General features: G+C 52.0%; 1 protein-coding gene across 5 annotated transcripts in view; it reads right to left on the reverse strand.

Annotated features, from left to right (window-relative positions):
* Positions 1-3,061: 3,061 nt before the first annotated feature.
* The window catches only part of COBL (cordon-bleu WH2 repeat protein), a 244,651-nt gene continuing 233,881 nt past the window's right edge, over positions 3,062-13,831 (reverse strand). For all 5 annotated transcript variants that reach the window (XM_055300773.1, XM_055300769.1, XM_055300771.1 and 2 more), the window contains one exon: positions 3,062-4,384. In XM_055300773.1, coding sequence (XP_055156748.1) covers positions 4,367-4,384 — 18 coding nt within the window. In that variant the 3' untranslated portion in view covers positions 3,062-4,366. The remainder of the gene's footprint in view (positions 4,385-13,831) is intronic.

Consider the following 13,831-nt stretch of genomic DNA (forward strand, 5'->3'; position numbering starts at 1 on the left):
CCAGGCCGCCTTGGAGTCACACACACAGACAGGCCACGTCTCTGTTGTAAATGAGCAAATCAGTAAAGAAAATCTGGAAGAAATGGAGAAGGAAACTATAGCCTCCCAGCTCAGGATGTGGACCACGTCACAGCAGAGCGCACAATCTGGGGAAACTAAGTCACGGGAGATGTTCCCCATGCAGGTGTGTGGCTCGGGACCGGCTGCCGCCCGCTGCCACGTTCCCCCGGGACCCACACCTGGTCCTGCTGCTGGCTGGGCTCCGGGGATCCCGGGAGCAGGCACGTCCCGTGGACCTTGCCGGCCAAGTCATCTCAGAGAGCCTCATTTCCTGGAGCTTGCCCTTCCTCCTCTGTACGGGGAGCCTGGGAAACGCAGCCGAGCAGGTCGGAGCCTCCGCAGAGGGCTCTGGGGACACAGGACTCAGGGCCGCACTGCAGGGCCTGCAGGGCCAGCATCCCCACGTGGAAGCCTGGCATCCTGGAGCCCCTGGTGGTCGCCTTCTCAAGTCGGGTGGCCACCGGCCTGCCCGCCCATGGGGCTTCCTGCATGAGTCCTCCTGGGCTGGTCCTTGGTGCCCAGGAGGCCCCCGCAGATCGTGTGACTGCCCACTGGGGAGCTGCATCGTTCCTTCTGGTTCTCGAAGCCCCGTGGCGTAGCGCTGAGGCCCGTACTGCTCGCAGCGCTGCCCAACGGAGCGGGAGCAGTGAGGTGGCCCACGGCTCTGGCCGTCCGGCACGCTGTGCGACACCAGGTCGGACGGGGCCTGCAGCTGTGGTCCTCCACTGAGGCCCCTGCTTCTAGAATTATAGCAGCAGAGCCCTTGCTTCCCAGATGCACCCGGATGCACCTTGACACACAGGCTGACCTCAGGCCTGTAAAGGTCACATGTGGGACACCTGTCAGCAGGCGGGTCGATCCAGTGTTGGATCTAGGGAATGAAAAGCAGCAGACACGTCCTTTCCAGGATGCCACAGATTGCACCGCACGCCCCCGCATCCTTACGGGGACACTTCCTCCCTGGTGGGGTCTGCTGGGCACGATGAGGGGAGGGCCAGATTTGGGGGCTCACCGCTCGGAGGGGGCACCCGGCCATGCTCACACTAGCCACGGGAGTCAGGCCGCATCGCCGGAGGTCCCGGAGGCCACCCCGCGGTGCTGGGTGTGGGGAGGGGGTGTCCTGGGCCCCACGGCTCCTACGTTGCTCTCACCGCTGCTTATTGCACAGCCACCTGCTTCGGACCCGTTGTGCTTGCCCTGAGCCTTGATGTCCCGCGGTCTCGGAGGGTTTTGGGTGGTCAGCGTTTGGGTGGCGGCTGGAGCTCCCTGAGCTAGGATCTCCCTCCACCATCTGGGGGGAGGACTCTGACCTTTCCCTGGTCCTGTGCTTGTCCTCCGCGCTGTGTCCCCACACTCCCGGCCCGGCTCCCAGTGGCTGCCCCCCCCCGGAGCCCCCCAGCCCCCCCGAGTCCTAAGCCTCCAGATGTCCCCTCTGTGGTTGCAGTAATCCGACTCTCCTTCCCAGCTGCCCCTTCCCTGAACTCCCAACTGCCTCCTGAGAGGGCTCCCCTGCTCCCCACAGTCGGCCCTGCTCAGTGGCCATTGACGAAGAGAGTCCTTTTGGAGTTTTCTCCCTGGGGTGCTCTGCTCTCCTGCCGCAGGCCGCGCAGCACAGACCCAGAAGTGCAGGCCCCTCCCGGACTCCGGTCATTGGGGCAAGCTGACCCTGGGGCCCCCTGGGGCAGGCCCGCTCCAGTTCAACCAGCAGCTGAGGCACTGGGCTCGGTTCCCGGACCTGCAGACCCTGGGTGAGTTCGAGGCAGCTCCCTCCTGCCGCAGAGGCCAGTGGATCCGTGTGCAGGTGCCAGGCAGCAAGAGATCGGGGCTGTGCATTCTGGGCGGTATTTGCTTCTCTCTGCAGGGCAGCATCGCCATCGGAGAAGGTTCCCTGTTGGGGGTGGCTGGGTTTTGCAGGATGAATAGGAGTTCTGGCACCCTGTGTGGAAGTGCGAGCCCCTGCAGTGTGTTGGGGACGCACAAGCAGGCCAGTGTCTGCAGCTGAGAAGGCTGGTGGCCCGGGCCGGCGGCACCAGCAGCCACAGCACAGCAGGATCTGGGAAAGCACCAGCCGGCGCTATGGTCTCACCTTGGCCTCTGGGGCGGAGTGTGTCCATCGGGGCTGGCCCAGCGCCCGGGGCTCAGGGTGGCCTCAGGGGGGTGCGGGGACACGTGGGCATCAGGGGAGATGTCTCCAGGGTCTGTGACCAGTGGAAGGGACCCGACGCCCTGGCCTTATCATGTGGCCCAGGCTGGGGGGGGTAGTGGGTGGACGCCCACCTTCCACCTTGCTCCCTGCTCCTCGGAGTCTGCGCCCATGGGGGCCTAGGACCTGAGAGCCCAGCAATGTCCTTTTTTTTTTTTTTAGAGAGACAGTGAGCGAGAGAGCGAGCACTGATGCGTGGGTGGGGGGTGTGGGGGCAGGGGACGCAGAGTCTCAGGCAGGCTGTGTGCTCCTTGTGAGGCCCCTGCAGGGCTGGACTTCATGACCTGAGAGCATGACCTGAGCCCAGATCAGGAGCCCGACGCTCTACCGGCTACACCGGCAGGTGTTTCCCAGGGTCCGGCAGGCGCTCTGGGCCCAGGAGCCTCTGCAGACCTGCCGCCTGCCCCAGGGCCAAGGCTCAGGGGTCCCAAAGGCTGGGGCAGGCCTCGCCATGGGGAGGGTAGTGTTCAGGGACAGAAGATCCTGCAGGGAAGTGGGGAGGGGGGCAGACCCTGTGCGCGCATCAGGAGCAGGGCTCTGAGTGCAGGGCAGGTCACCCGCCCAGGGTGCCCGGCGGCAGGTGCATCACTGGCGAGGGCATCATAGGTGAAGGAGTGAGATGCGGGTCGTGAGGTCTCCAGGGGCATCGGGCAACGGGGCGACAGGGAAACAGGTGGGGGGGAGGAGGGAGCAAAGACAGCGGGAGCCCCCCAAGAGGAGGGAGGACCAGGGTGAAGATGGCGGGAGCACCCCAGGATGAGCTGCACAAGCTGCGGCGTAAGGTCATTCACACAACAGTTACAGTTTCATTTTCTTTTATTTGTGGCACTAAAAGACACAGAGTAGAGACGGCGCGGTTTACGAGACCCCGGCTGACGTTCTGGCCGCAGCAGGGAGGCGAGCCGCGGCCGTCAGACCGTGCAGAGCAAAGCTTCCACTCTGGGTGATGCCTCGACGTGAAGCAGTCGTGAGACCTTAAAATGGTCTCCCCGTGTCTGTCGTTCCATCAGGACAGAGATTTTATGTCACGGACTCTTGATTTCCACTCGTCTCTTCAAGGGCTCTTTTCAAATAAAGAGGCTTTAGACGGAGATGTGGAAAGTAGCGCTGGGTCTACGCTTCCTCGTAACTACCGGTGGCTGAGCACCCACCGGGCGCGAAGACGAGCCTTCCGTAGGGCTCAGGGGAGCCACTGATCTGTTGGGCCAACGAGCCCGCACCAAACCCAAACTGCGAAATACCAGCACGGTCTTGACCCGACGGTGGCGACACGTGGACACCCAACGTCCCCGCTCTTGGCTGTGCGCAGGGTTTCAGAAGGTTCTCCGGGAAGTAAGTCACTGGGCTCCGTACACGGCCACTGCGGGGGAGGCTCGTTCTACTTCACAGCCCGCCAGGGACGCCGGCACCGGGGGGCACCGACCGTCCACACCCGGGCCACTCTGATCTCTGTCGCCGCTGCCCTAGGAGGATCAGAAGTGCCAGACGTCAAGTGTGATTTTATTCTGGTTGAGAATCATTGGTTTTTTACAAAGCTTAGTTGGTCAGATCGTGGCCTGTGACCTCCCGTGAGGCTGTGACCCCCAAATTTTTGAGGCATGAACATCCAATGGTTTCATTACTCAACAGTCCTCTTCCAGCGCTGTTCGTACTCCTAAAACGTCAGAGTGTATCACACTCAGATCGTTTCCTCTGATTTATGCGTATTTCCTTAGAATTCAGAAGATGTCAAACCACTAAGTGGTCTCAACCATCTGTATGCGGTAAAGCGTCAAAGGTCCGGAATCAGTGTAGTCACCGTAAGTAAGTGTAGTGTTGGGCTCCAGCGTTTGTATCCCCATTAACCTGCCAACAAGAGTAGGCTATTGGCAACTTCAAATATTCAGAGGCAAACACGTTTCCTTGGCACACCAGCCGCGCAGCCGAGCAGCATCTCGCCCTCCCTTGGAACCGTTTTGCAGGACTGGAAATCGATTGTGTGAGTTTGGCCTGTAGACAAGATCCACCAAGTCGTGATGTCCCCGCCCCACTCCCCCCGCCACGTGGCGTCCTTGTGGAGGGCTCACAGGTGGGTCTCCGCCACGGTCTGATGTTCTTGATGATTTACACGAGCAAGGGCACCTGTGGTGGAGAGAGAGCCACAGTTACTCGGGGGACTGGGAGGAGCCAACGGGGTCGGCCCGGGACGCGCGGATCCGCGTGCTAAGGAGCCAAGTGCAGGATCACCCTTGTGATTACGCTCCCGGCGTGAGCTTCTACATCAATACCTGTTGTACTCGCAGCCCCAAGGAGAATATTTCTGAACCACAAACGTGCTTAAACACTTCCAGGGACTTGCTACCACAAGTCTTTCTCTGGAAACAGTGTGTACCCACTGGAGATCTACAGGTCACCTGCCATTCAGCTGGAGCTGTTGGCTGCCCCCAGGCTCCAGCCCTCCCTGAACCCCTTCTGGCCTCTGGGATCTGCTGGGGTCTTTCTGTCCTCTGGACCGGCTTTGCACGGGGTGTTTTCTGTTGGGGATGCCCCTTTCTAACTGGAAACCTATGACTCCTTTGGGTTATCTCCAGGGAAAGGCTCTCCTGACCCCAGTCCTTGTCAGGGCCAACCCGATGCCCAGAGGTGCTGTGGGCTACCCCAGTTCTCTACTGTGTCCCAGACTCTCTGCTCCCTCACTGCCGCAGACTGGCTCCTCCAGGAGGAACCGTGGGACTCTCACTCCCTCCTCTGGGCGCAGAACTTACTGAGTGCTCAGTATGTAACTGTGGTATGAACGAGTGGATGCACACACATGACCCCATTCTACTAGACGCACAAGCTCAAACGTCCACTCTCAGCTCCACCCTGCACCCTCCTGTCCAACTGCAGAAAGTCTGATTGGTAGAATTCCAAAGGAGATCTTTCACTGGCTTTAAGGGCTAAGGTTAGGGTGTCCGGGTGGTTCAGTGGGGTAAGCATCCGACGCTTGATCTCAGCTCCGATCATGACCTCAGGGTGGGGAGACTGAGCCCCATGTAAGGCTTCGCGTTGGGCACAGAGTCTGCTTGGGACTCTCCCTTTCCCTCTGCCCCTCCCTCCATTTGAGCTCCCTCTCTTTCTCCATTTCTCAGATAAATAAATCTTAAAACTAAAAAAAAAGGCTAAGGTTAAACGGTGTTTTGATGACAAGTAACAGGTTCACATGTGTCCTGTGAAAGTGACATTGGATTTCTCCCTGTCGTTTTGCTGGGTTCATGCATTTGAAATCCGACCGTGCTGAAGCTCAGGCGTCTTGCTCCACCTTCTCCAGGGTGTTATCAAAGTGAACACCCAGGGGTCACGCCACAGATCGCCTTGAACACAAACAGCCACCACCACCACCACCACACACAGAATATCTCCTGTGTGCGCCATGTGCCAGGTACCACGTGTGCAGGTACCATGTGTGCAAGCCGTGTGCAAGTGTCTCACTGAAACTCGAGCTCAACCAATCAGTGATGCATCGCTGCCATAGTATCATCGCAAGTACTGCCTCCACTATACAGATGAGGACGCTGCGGTTTAGACGAGGTAACCTGCTCCCAATCAAATACCAGGAAGTTGTAAACCCGACTCTGTTCACCTGACAACCACTCATGGCCCCAGACCATGGACCCACGTGGCTCTGCATGCTGTCGTCTGGACAAGCACACCAGCCCCCAGCCTCTCGGCTCCCTCAGCCTCCCCTTGGCTTCAGGTGCCTCCATTCCCAGCTGAGGGATGAAATAGGACAAGAATTGGGGCGTGGGGGGTACTGAGGGAGACGATTCTGTTCTGAGCTTCTTGAGGCTGAGCCTGTGGAACACACTGTGCATGTCAAGGGGGGGGCTGGAGTCAGTGTCGCCGGTAGGCCCAGGAGGGGGACAGTCTGGGGCTCCCGGAGGCCCAATGAAGGGTCTGCTCAGGGCAGCAAGGGCATTTGCAAGAGAAGAGGTTGTAGGGCTAAGTCCAGGGGCCTCTGCATGGAGCCCAGGACAGGCTTGGGCAGGGGAAGGGGCGCCCAAAGGAGACTCCAAACACGTGGCCGGAGGTGGGGGGCATTGGGAGCCTGCTTGTTGAGAGGCAGGGAGAGTCTTGCAAGGAGGGTAAGTAAGCACATCAGCAGCAAGCAGTGCCAGGCGATGTGAAGAGCCCAGAAGGCGGACCACATGGATGCACGTACTTTAAAGGCGTATGTCAGCTTCTCCAAACACTACACACCTTCACAGGCGAGTGTTAATCTGAAAAAGCACGACACGTTCCTCACAGAACATCCAGGAGATCCAGAAACACGGCAGACAGTGTGTGTGCAGGTTGAAGAGAAACAGTGCAGCCAGCAGGCTGCTGACAATGTCGCTCCATCTCCTGACCTTGCAAAACCTACGGAGCGAAGGAGACGTGTCCAAGGACACAGCAGCAGCGCTGACCTTGCCGAGGGCAGTTCTGGGAGCGGTGGGCACGATGTGGTGGCAGAGGGATGGGGGCGTCTGTGCCGTACGGCTGGGAGCCTAGCCGTGAAGACGGACACAGTGGGACAGGAGACCCACTTTGACCCACTCATGACCTTTGCCAAAACCAAGAGTTGGGCGCTCGGGGGCTGGTGGACATGGCGGAGGGAGGGACTTAGAAAATGTTTACTTACTGTTACTGTTTTCACGGTGTAACTGCACATGTTTAAAGTGTGAAACGTGATGTATTCTGACAGACGCAAATGCCCACGAAGCCATCGGCACAATCGAGATCGTGAACATATCTACCACACCCAAGGGGGTCCTCATCCTCCTTTTAATCCCTCCTCCCTCCAAATCATCTGCTGATGATCTCTAACACCCTATCCCTATGGCTTAGCCTGCATTTTCTAGAACCTTATTATTTTTTTTTTAAGATTCTATTTTATTTTAGAGAGAAAGCAGCACACCTAGCATGTGAGGGGGGAGAGGAGGAGAGGGAGAGAGAATCTCAAGCAGACTCCCCGCTGAACGTGAAGCCTGACACGGGGCACAGCCTCATGACCCTGAGATCAGGACCTTCGCCAAACCCAAGAGTTGGGCGCTTAACGGACTGAGCCACCCAGGCGCCCCTCTAGAACTTTATACAGATAATGTACTTCTATTTCTGGTCTGGCTTCTCTCAGCCTAAGTATTCTGAAGTTCATCTACGGCGTTGCAGGTACCAACATTCCTTACACGGCGATGTAGTGATTCACTGTATGGATATACGGCAGTTCACTTACTCATTAACCTGATGATGGACATTGGGTTGTTTCCAGTTTGAGGAAATTACCGATAAAACTGCTACGTATACTGCATGTGAACACGGTCCCTGTATTTATATAGGTTTCGTTTCTCTTGGGTAAGCGCCTAGGAGCAGGATGGCTGGACCACATGGTAGTTGCAGGTGTAACTCTTTAAGAAAAGGTTCCTAACTCTGGGAAACGAACTAGGGGTGGTGGAAGGGGAGGTGGGCAGGGGGTGTGGTGACTGGTGACGGGCACTGAGGGGGGCATTTGATGGGATGAGCACTGGGTGTTATGCGGTATGTTGGCAAATTGAACACCAATAAAAAATAAATTCATAAAAAAAAGAAATGGTTGAACCAGATTTCAAAGTAGTTGTCATTTTACATCCCCACTCACAGGTCTTGGGAGTCCCATCTTGTCGACACTGTGCTATCATTTTTAAATTGAACTGCAGCCATTTTAGTAGGTACGAAGGCGGGTATCCTACGGTTTTTAACTTGCATTTTCATGATGATCAAGATGTGGAGCATCTTTCTGTGTGTCTGTTTGCATCTGTGTATCATCCCTATTCCAATATCTGGCCCACTCTCTGACTTGTTTGCTTTCTTATGGTTTCTTTATGAATTCTAAATATATGTCCTTTATCAAATAAACGCTTTGCCAATATGTAGTCATAGTCTGAGGCTTGTATTCTCATTCTTCTGGTATGTTCTTCTGAAGGGCAGAAGGTTTTAATTTCAATGAAATCCAATTTATCAATCCTTCTTTTTATGGATTGTGCTTTTGGTTTCCAACCCAAGATGTTTTTGCTTAAGCCAAGGTCACAAAGATTTTTCTCCTATGTGTCCTTCTAGAAATTTTATAGTTCTCAGTTTCAGATTTAGATACATGATTAATTCTGAGTTACATAGTGTGAGATATGGATCAAAGTTAATTATCATGCATAAGAATATCCAATGATTGCAATGCCAATGCCATTTTTGGAAAAAAAAAACACTGTCCTTTCTTCAGAGTTACCTCTATACCTTTGTCAAAAATAATTTGTGTAAATATGTGGGTCTATTTGTGGGCTCTATTCTGTTCCATTGCCCTATCTGATGTCAGCACCAGACTGTCTTAATTACTTTGGCAGCATAATAAGTGTCAAAATGAAGAAGCGATAGTCCATCATCTTGAATCTTTTTCAAAGTAGTTCTGACCATTCTAGGTGCTTGCATTTCTATCTCAATTTTAGAAACAGTTTGTCAGTTTCTATGAAAAGCCTGTTGGGATATTGACTGGGTTTACATGGAATTTACAGTTCAATTTGGGGAGCATAATCATCTTAAGTTTGCAAAATAGGATATACCCACCTATTTCTTTAGGTCTTCTTGAAATTCTCTCAGCGATGCTCTGTGGTTATGTACACCTTTGATCAGATTCATCCCTAAGTGGTAATAGTTTTTTGATTCTTGAATCAAAATAATTCTTGAAAATTATTACTTAAAAAATTGAATTTCTGGGGATCCCTGGGTGGCGCAGTGGTTTGGCGCCTGCCTTTGGCCCAGGGCGCGATCCTGGAGACCCGGGATCAAATCCCACGTCAGGCTCCCGGTGCATGGAGCCTGCTTCTCCCTCTGCCTGTGTCTCTGCCTCTCTCTCTCTCTGTGTGACTATCATAAATAATAAAAAAATAAATAAAAAAATGTTTTTTAAAAAAATTGAATTTCTGATTGTTTGTTGCTAATACTTAAAAATACAGCTGTATTTGTAATGCTGCTGTATCCTCTAGCATTGTCAGGCTTACTTATTAAACTTAGAATCTTTTTTTTTTTAAACTTAGAATCTATCTGTAGATCCCATTGGGTTTTCTAACATAGACCATTATATGGCTTTTCTTTACAATCAAGATGCATTTCTTTCCCCTCTTCCTTCCTGAATAGAAGCAGTGAAAGCAGACATTCTTGCTTTTTTTCTGATTCCAGGGGAAAGTGTTTGCTCTTCCATCATGATCTATGATGTTAGCTGTGGGTTTTTTATTGATGCCTTTTACCAGTTCTTTCTTTTTTATTTATTCATGAGAGACACAGAGAAAGAGGCAGAGACACAGGCAGAGGGAGAAGCAGGCTCCCTGCGGGGAGCCCGATGTGGGACTTGATCCCGGGACCCCAGGATCATGCTCTGAGCCGAAGGCAGATGCTCAACTGCTGAGCCACCCAGGTGTCCCTTCCATCAGTTATTTCTTTTCCTACTTTACATAAGTTTTTTTTTTTTATCAGAAATGAATGTTGAATTGCCAAATTCCTTTAATGTGTCCTTTTTTAGTTTGTGAACATGAGGAATTCTCAAATATCAACCCAACCTTGCTATGTTGAGTTAAACCTCACTTGAACATGATACTCTTGTTACATATAGTTGGATGTGATTTGCTAAACTTCAATTTAGATTTTTTTTTTTTTGCATTTGTGTTCGTGAGGACTATTGTTCTATAGTTTTCTTTCCTTGTGATATCTTTTTCTAGTTTTGGTATCATGGTAACACTGTCTTTGTAGAATGAGTTGGGGGGTCATCTCTCCTCAGGAAATTGTGAACAGAATTTCTAGAAAATTTGGATATGCCGCTCAGTGGATGTCCTGTATTTAGCAGAACTCACCAGTGAAGTCACCTGGTGTTGGTGCCAGTGCTCTGTTTTTGTTGTGTGTATGGGTAGAGGAAGGCTTCTGAGTTGTAAATACATTTATTTAATAGATATGGTGCTACTTGGGTTATCTATTTCCTTTTGAGTGAGCTTTGATTTGTGTCTTTCAAAGAATTTGTCTATTTCATAGAGTTGTTCATAATGTCACCTTATTATCCTTTTAATATCTTTAGAATCTATAGTGATGTTACCTCCCTCCTTCCTGATCTTGACAAATTGTCTTCTTTCTTGTTCCTGATAAGTCTGGCTAGAAGTTGATCACCTGTATTGGTCTCGTTAGAAGAATAAGCCATTAGTTTAAATGATTTTTTCTTTTTTCTTTCATTGATTTCTGCTCTTTTATGATTTATCTTCTTCTGCTCACTCTAGGCTTGATTTTTACTCTTCTTTTTCTAGTTTCTTAAAGATGGGAGTGAGGTCATTCATCTGTGGTCTTTCTTTTCTAATACAGTGATATGGTGCTATATGGTGCTATAGGATTCTCCCCCAGCTACTGACTTTATAGCAGCAAATGTACTTTATATACTGTCTTTAAACCTACATTTGGTTCAAAATACTTTGTAATTCCCCTTTTAATTTTTTTCCTTGACCCATGGGTGATTAAGAGCCATGTTATTTAGTTTTTAAACATTTGGGATTTTCCAGGATCATTTTGGTATTGATTTCTAATTTAATTCTGTTGTGGTCACAGAACATAAATGGTAATATTTGGTTTCTTTAAAAATAATTATATTAACTGTCTCCATATCCCCCTCTGCCAATTCTAACATCTGTGTCTATTTTAGGGAGGTTTTCATTGATTCATTTTCAGCATACAGTGTTTCATATCCTCCTGACTCTTTGTGGCAAGGGTAATCTTTGGTTGGGTGCCGGACACTGTCAATTTTACCTTGTTGGGTGCTGCATATTTTTGGATTCCTACAAACATTCTTGAGCTTTATTCTGGGATGCAATTACGTGGAAACAGTTGGATGGTTTTGGGTGTTGCTTTGAAGATGTGCTGTGCAGCCTGAGAGCCACACGAAATTTTCTAGTCTGGCTGTGTGAGCTCTAGGTGCTGCTTCTTCTGACCCTCTTAAGTTTTTGAACTCACCAGATGGTGCCCTTAAGGTGTGTGCATTTCGTTGTACAAACATTTCGTCTCAGAAACAATTAAAAAATATGAGCCTCTAATAATATGCACATTAAAATATTTAGGAGGGAGGTGTACTGGTGTCTGTAATTTACTTTAAAAAATCCATAAAAAAATAAGACTTCGTGTGGGTGGGTAGGGGGTAGATAAGTCGATAGATGTGCTAAATAAAGTAAGTCAGACAAGAAAACTACTGTATGATCTCACTTATATATGTAATCTCAAAAAAAAATTCAAATGCATAGAAAAAGAGATCAGACCTATGGTTACCAGAGGCAGGGAGAGGTGAGAGGGGGAAACTGGATGAAGGGGGTCAAATGGTACAAGCTTCCAGTTATAATATGCATAAGAACCAGAGATGTACTGCACAGCACGAGGACTACAGCTCATACCGCCGTAGGGCATGGAGGGAAGCTGTTGAGAATGTAAATCCTAAAAGTTCTCATCACAAAGCAAACAAAAACAAAAACAAAACAAAACAAAAAAACAACCTTTTTCTTTTTCTATCTCCATAAGATGAGGAATGTTAACTCACTACGGTGATGGTGATCATTTCACGGCATATGTTAAGTCAGGTCATTCTGTTGTACACCCCAAACTTACGTAGTGCTCTGAATCAATAATATCTCAACTAAAGTGAAAAAATAGGGGCAGCTGGGTGAGCTGCCCAGGTGCCCCCCACTGTCTCCTTTCACTGAGCTTTCCGGCGGATGAGTTGGGGTGACGACTGAATGAGGGTTGGGGGTGGGCAGGAGTGGCTCGGTGTGCCTCTGTCACCTGAAGTCGGGCACACGGGGAGAAGCTGCCTTCGGAGAGCGGTTCTGTGCTGCTATGGTCAGTCTCTCAGGACCTAGAGGGTACAGGGGAGTGTGGGTGGCTGGGCAGTCGAGGGCAGGCTGGTGAAGCCGGGATGGCCTGGCCATCACCTCCTCCCCCGGCAGCGAGCCTGCTCCGGGTGGGCCCGTGACACCCGAGTGTCAGAGCGTGGGAACCCGGGGCCGGTGAGTATTTGAATCGATGGCCGGGCTGGAGACCTGGAAGGCGTGCTCACCACTGCAACTACCAATATGACGGTTGGATCCAGATTTGAAAAGGTCTCAGTAAATTAAGAAAATATTGAGAAGGGGAAAGGAAAAACTCCTTTGTGTTGTATAAAAATGGAAAGAGCTTGGTGAACCAAGCAGTTTACCAGAGTCAACCCTACGGATGGCCGCTAGCGTCGACCCAAATTTAAGCCACGTCGGTAGGTGACTGCTCTCTGGGCTGACGTGATGAGTGGGCCAGAGCCAGCACAGATGTGACCAAACCAAGGTGAGCACAGAGTGGGGTGGGCGCCCACCCAGGCAGACGGTGTGCGGACGACAGCACCGCATGGCCCAAGAGCATGGGGATGGTCCCCCGTGTCCCAGCAGCTTCAGGCTTCCCGACAGGCCTCCTTTTGTTTCGGTTGGACAAGAAGAAAGTCAATGAAGGGACAAAGCTTAGGGTTTGAGGCCAACCCAGAAAGTCGTAAAAATATCCACGACTCGAGGTGTTTCCTTGCCTGCCAAGAGGAATGATGTTGAGATGGAAAGGGGCAAAAGGGACAGTGGTGACAGGGCAATGGTGTCCAGTGGAGGAAAGGAAGTGTGGGAGCAGCAGGACTGTCTACCGAGCTCCCTGCTCCCGCTGCGGACAGATTAGCTCCGTCCGGGGCGCTGCTGAGCTACTGGCCAACTTGGAAGAATGGGAACAGGACCAAGAAGGGGACACGGGGGAGGTAAAGAACGCATCTAATTTTCCAAAGGAAAAGAGGACAGTTTTTTCCAGCTTGAAGCGGGTTCTCGGCACGGTGTTACAGGGCTGATGGAATAGGAGGGCGATGGGCGCGTGGGTGCGGGGGGTGCTGGGCTCCTAGGCGGGAGCCGGGAACCGCATCAGGCTACGGGTAAATTAGTTCCCTCTGTCCCTTGTCCCTGGGAACCGGTACCCAGCGCCCACTGTGCGCCAGGCCCAGGCACGGTGCTGCTGTGCGCTAGGAGGGGCGAGCACCAGCCGCGGCCCTGATTATTCTAGAAGTTAGAGCTGTGGTTGGGCACGAAGGGAGCTGGCGTGATGCTGTGAGAGGGGAAGCCACGTGGAGTTTCGGAGGCCCTGTGTGCTGAACGCAGGAACATGCGGGGTGTCGGGGGTGGCCGGGAAACCACGGGGGACGGGCTGCCAGGAGGGCCCCAAGGGGTCACTGCACCGGTGGCTTCCCAGGGAAACAGGTCACCGGATAGATGTGAACCGGGCCACACGGTCCCACGCCCCGGGGCAGCACAGCCAGGACTGACCCGCCTGAACTCTGACCTCGTCCACTTTGACCCACACGTCATCGAGGTTCACATAACGAGCGGCCCAAACCGAGCGAGCGGCGCAATTACGGCTCAGGGTGACTTGCACGTTCCCGCACAGGTCACCGTTTGTGGCTTCTCTGTCTGCCCCCAGGAGGACACCCACGGGCCTGGAGGAAAGAGGTTTGCCTCTGCCATTGGTCACTCT

Source organism: Nyctereutes procyonoides, unplaced genomic scaffold (assembly GCF_905146905.1).
Source record: "Nyctereutes procyonoides isolate TBG_1078 unplaced genomic scaffold, NYPRO_anot_genome, whole genome shotgun sequence".
NCBI lineage: Eukaryota > Metazoa > Chordata > Mammalia > Carnivora > Canidae > Nyctereutes > Nyctereutes procyonoides.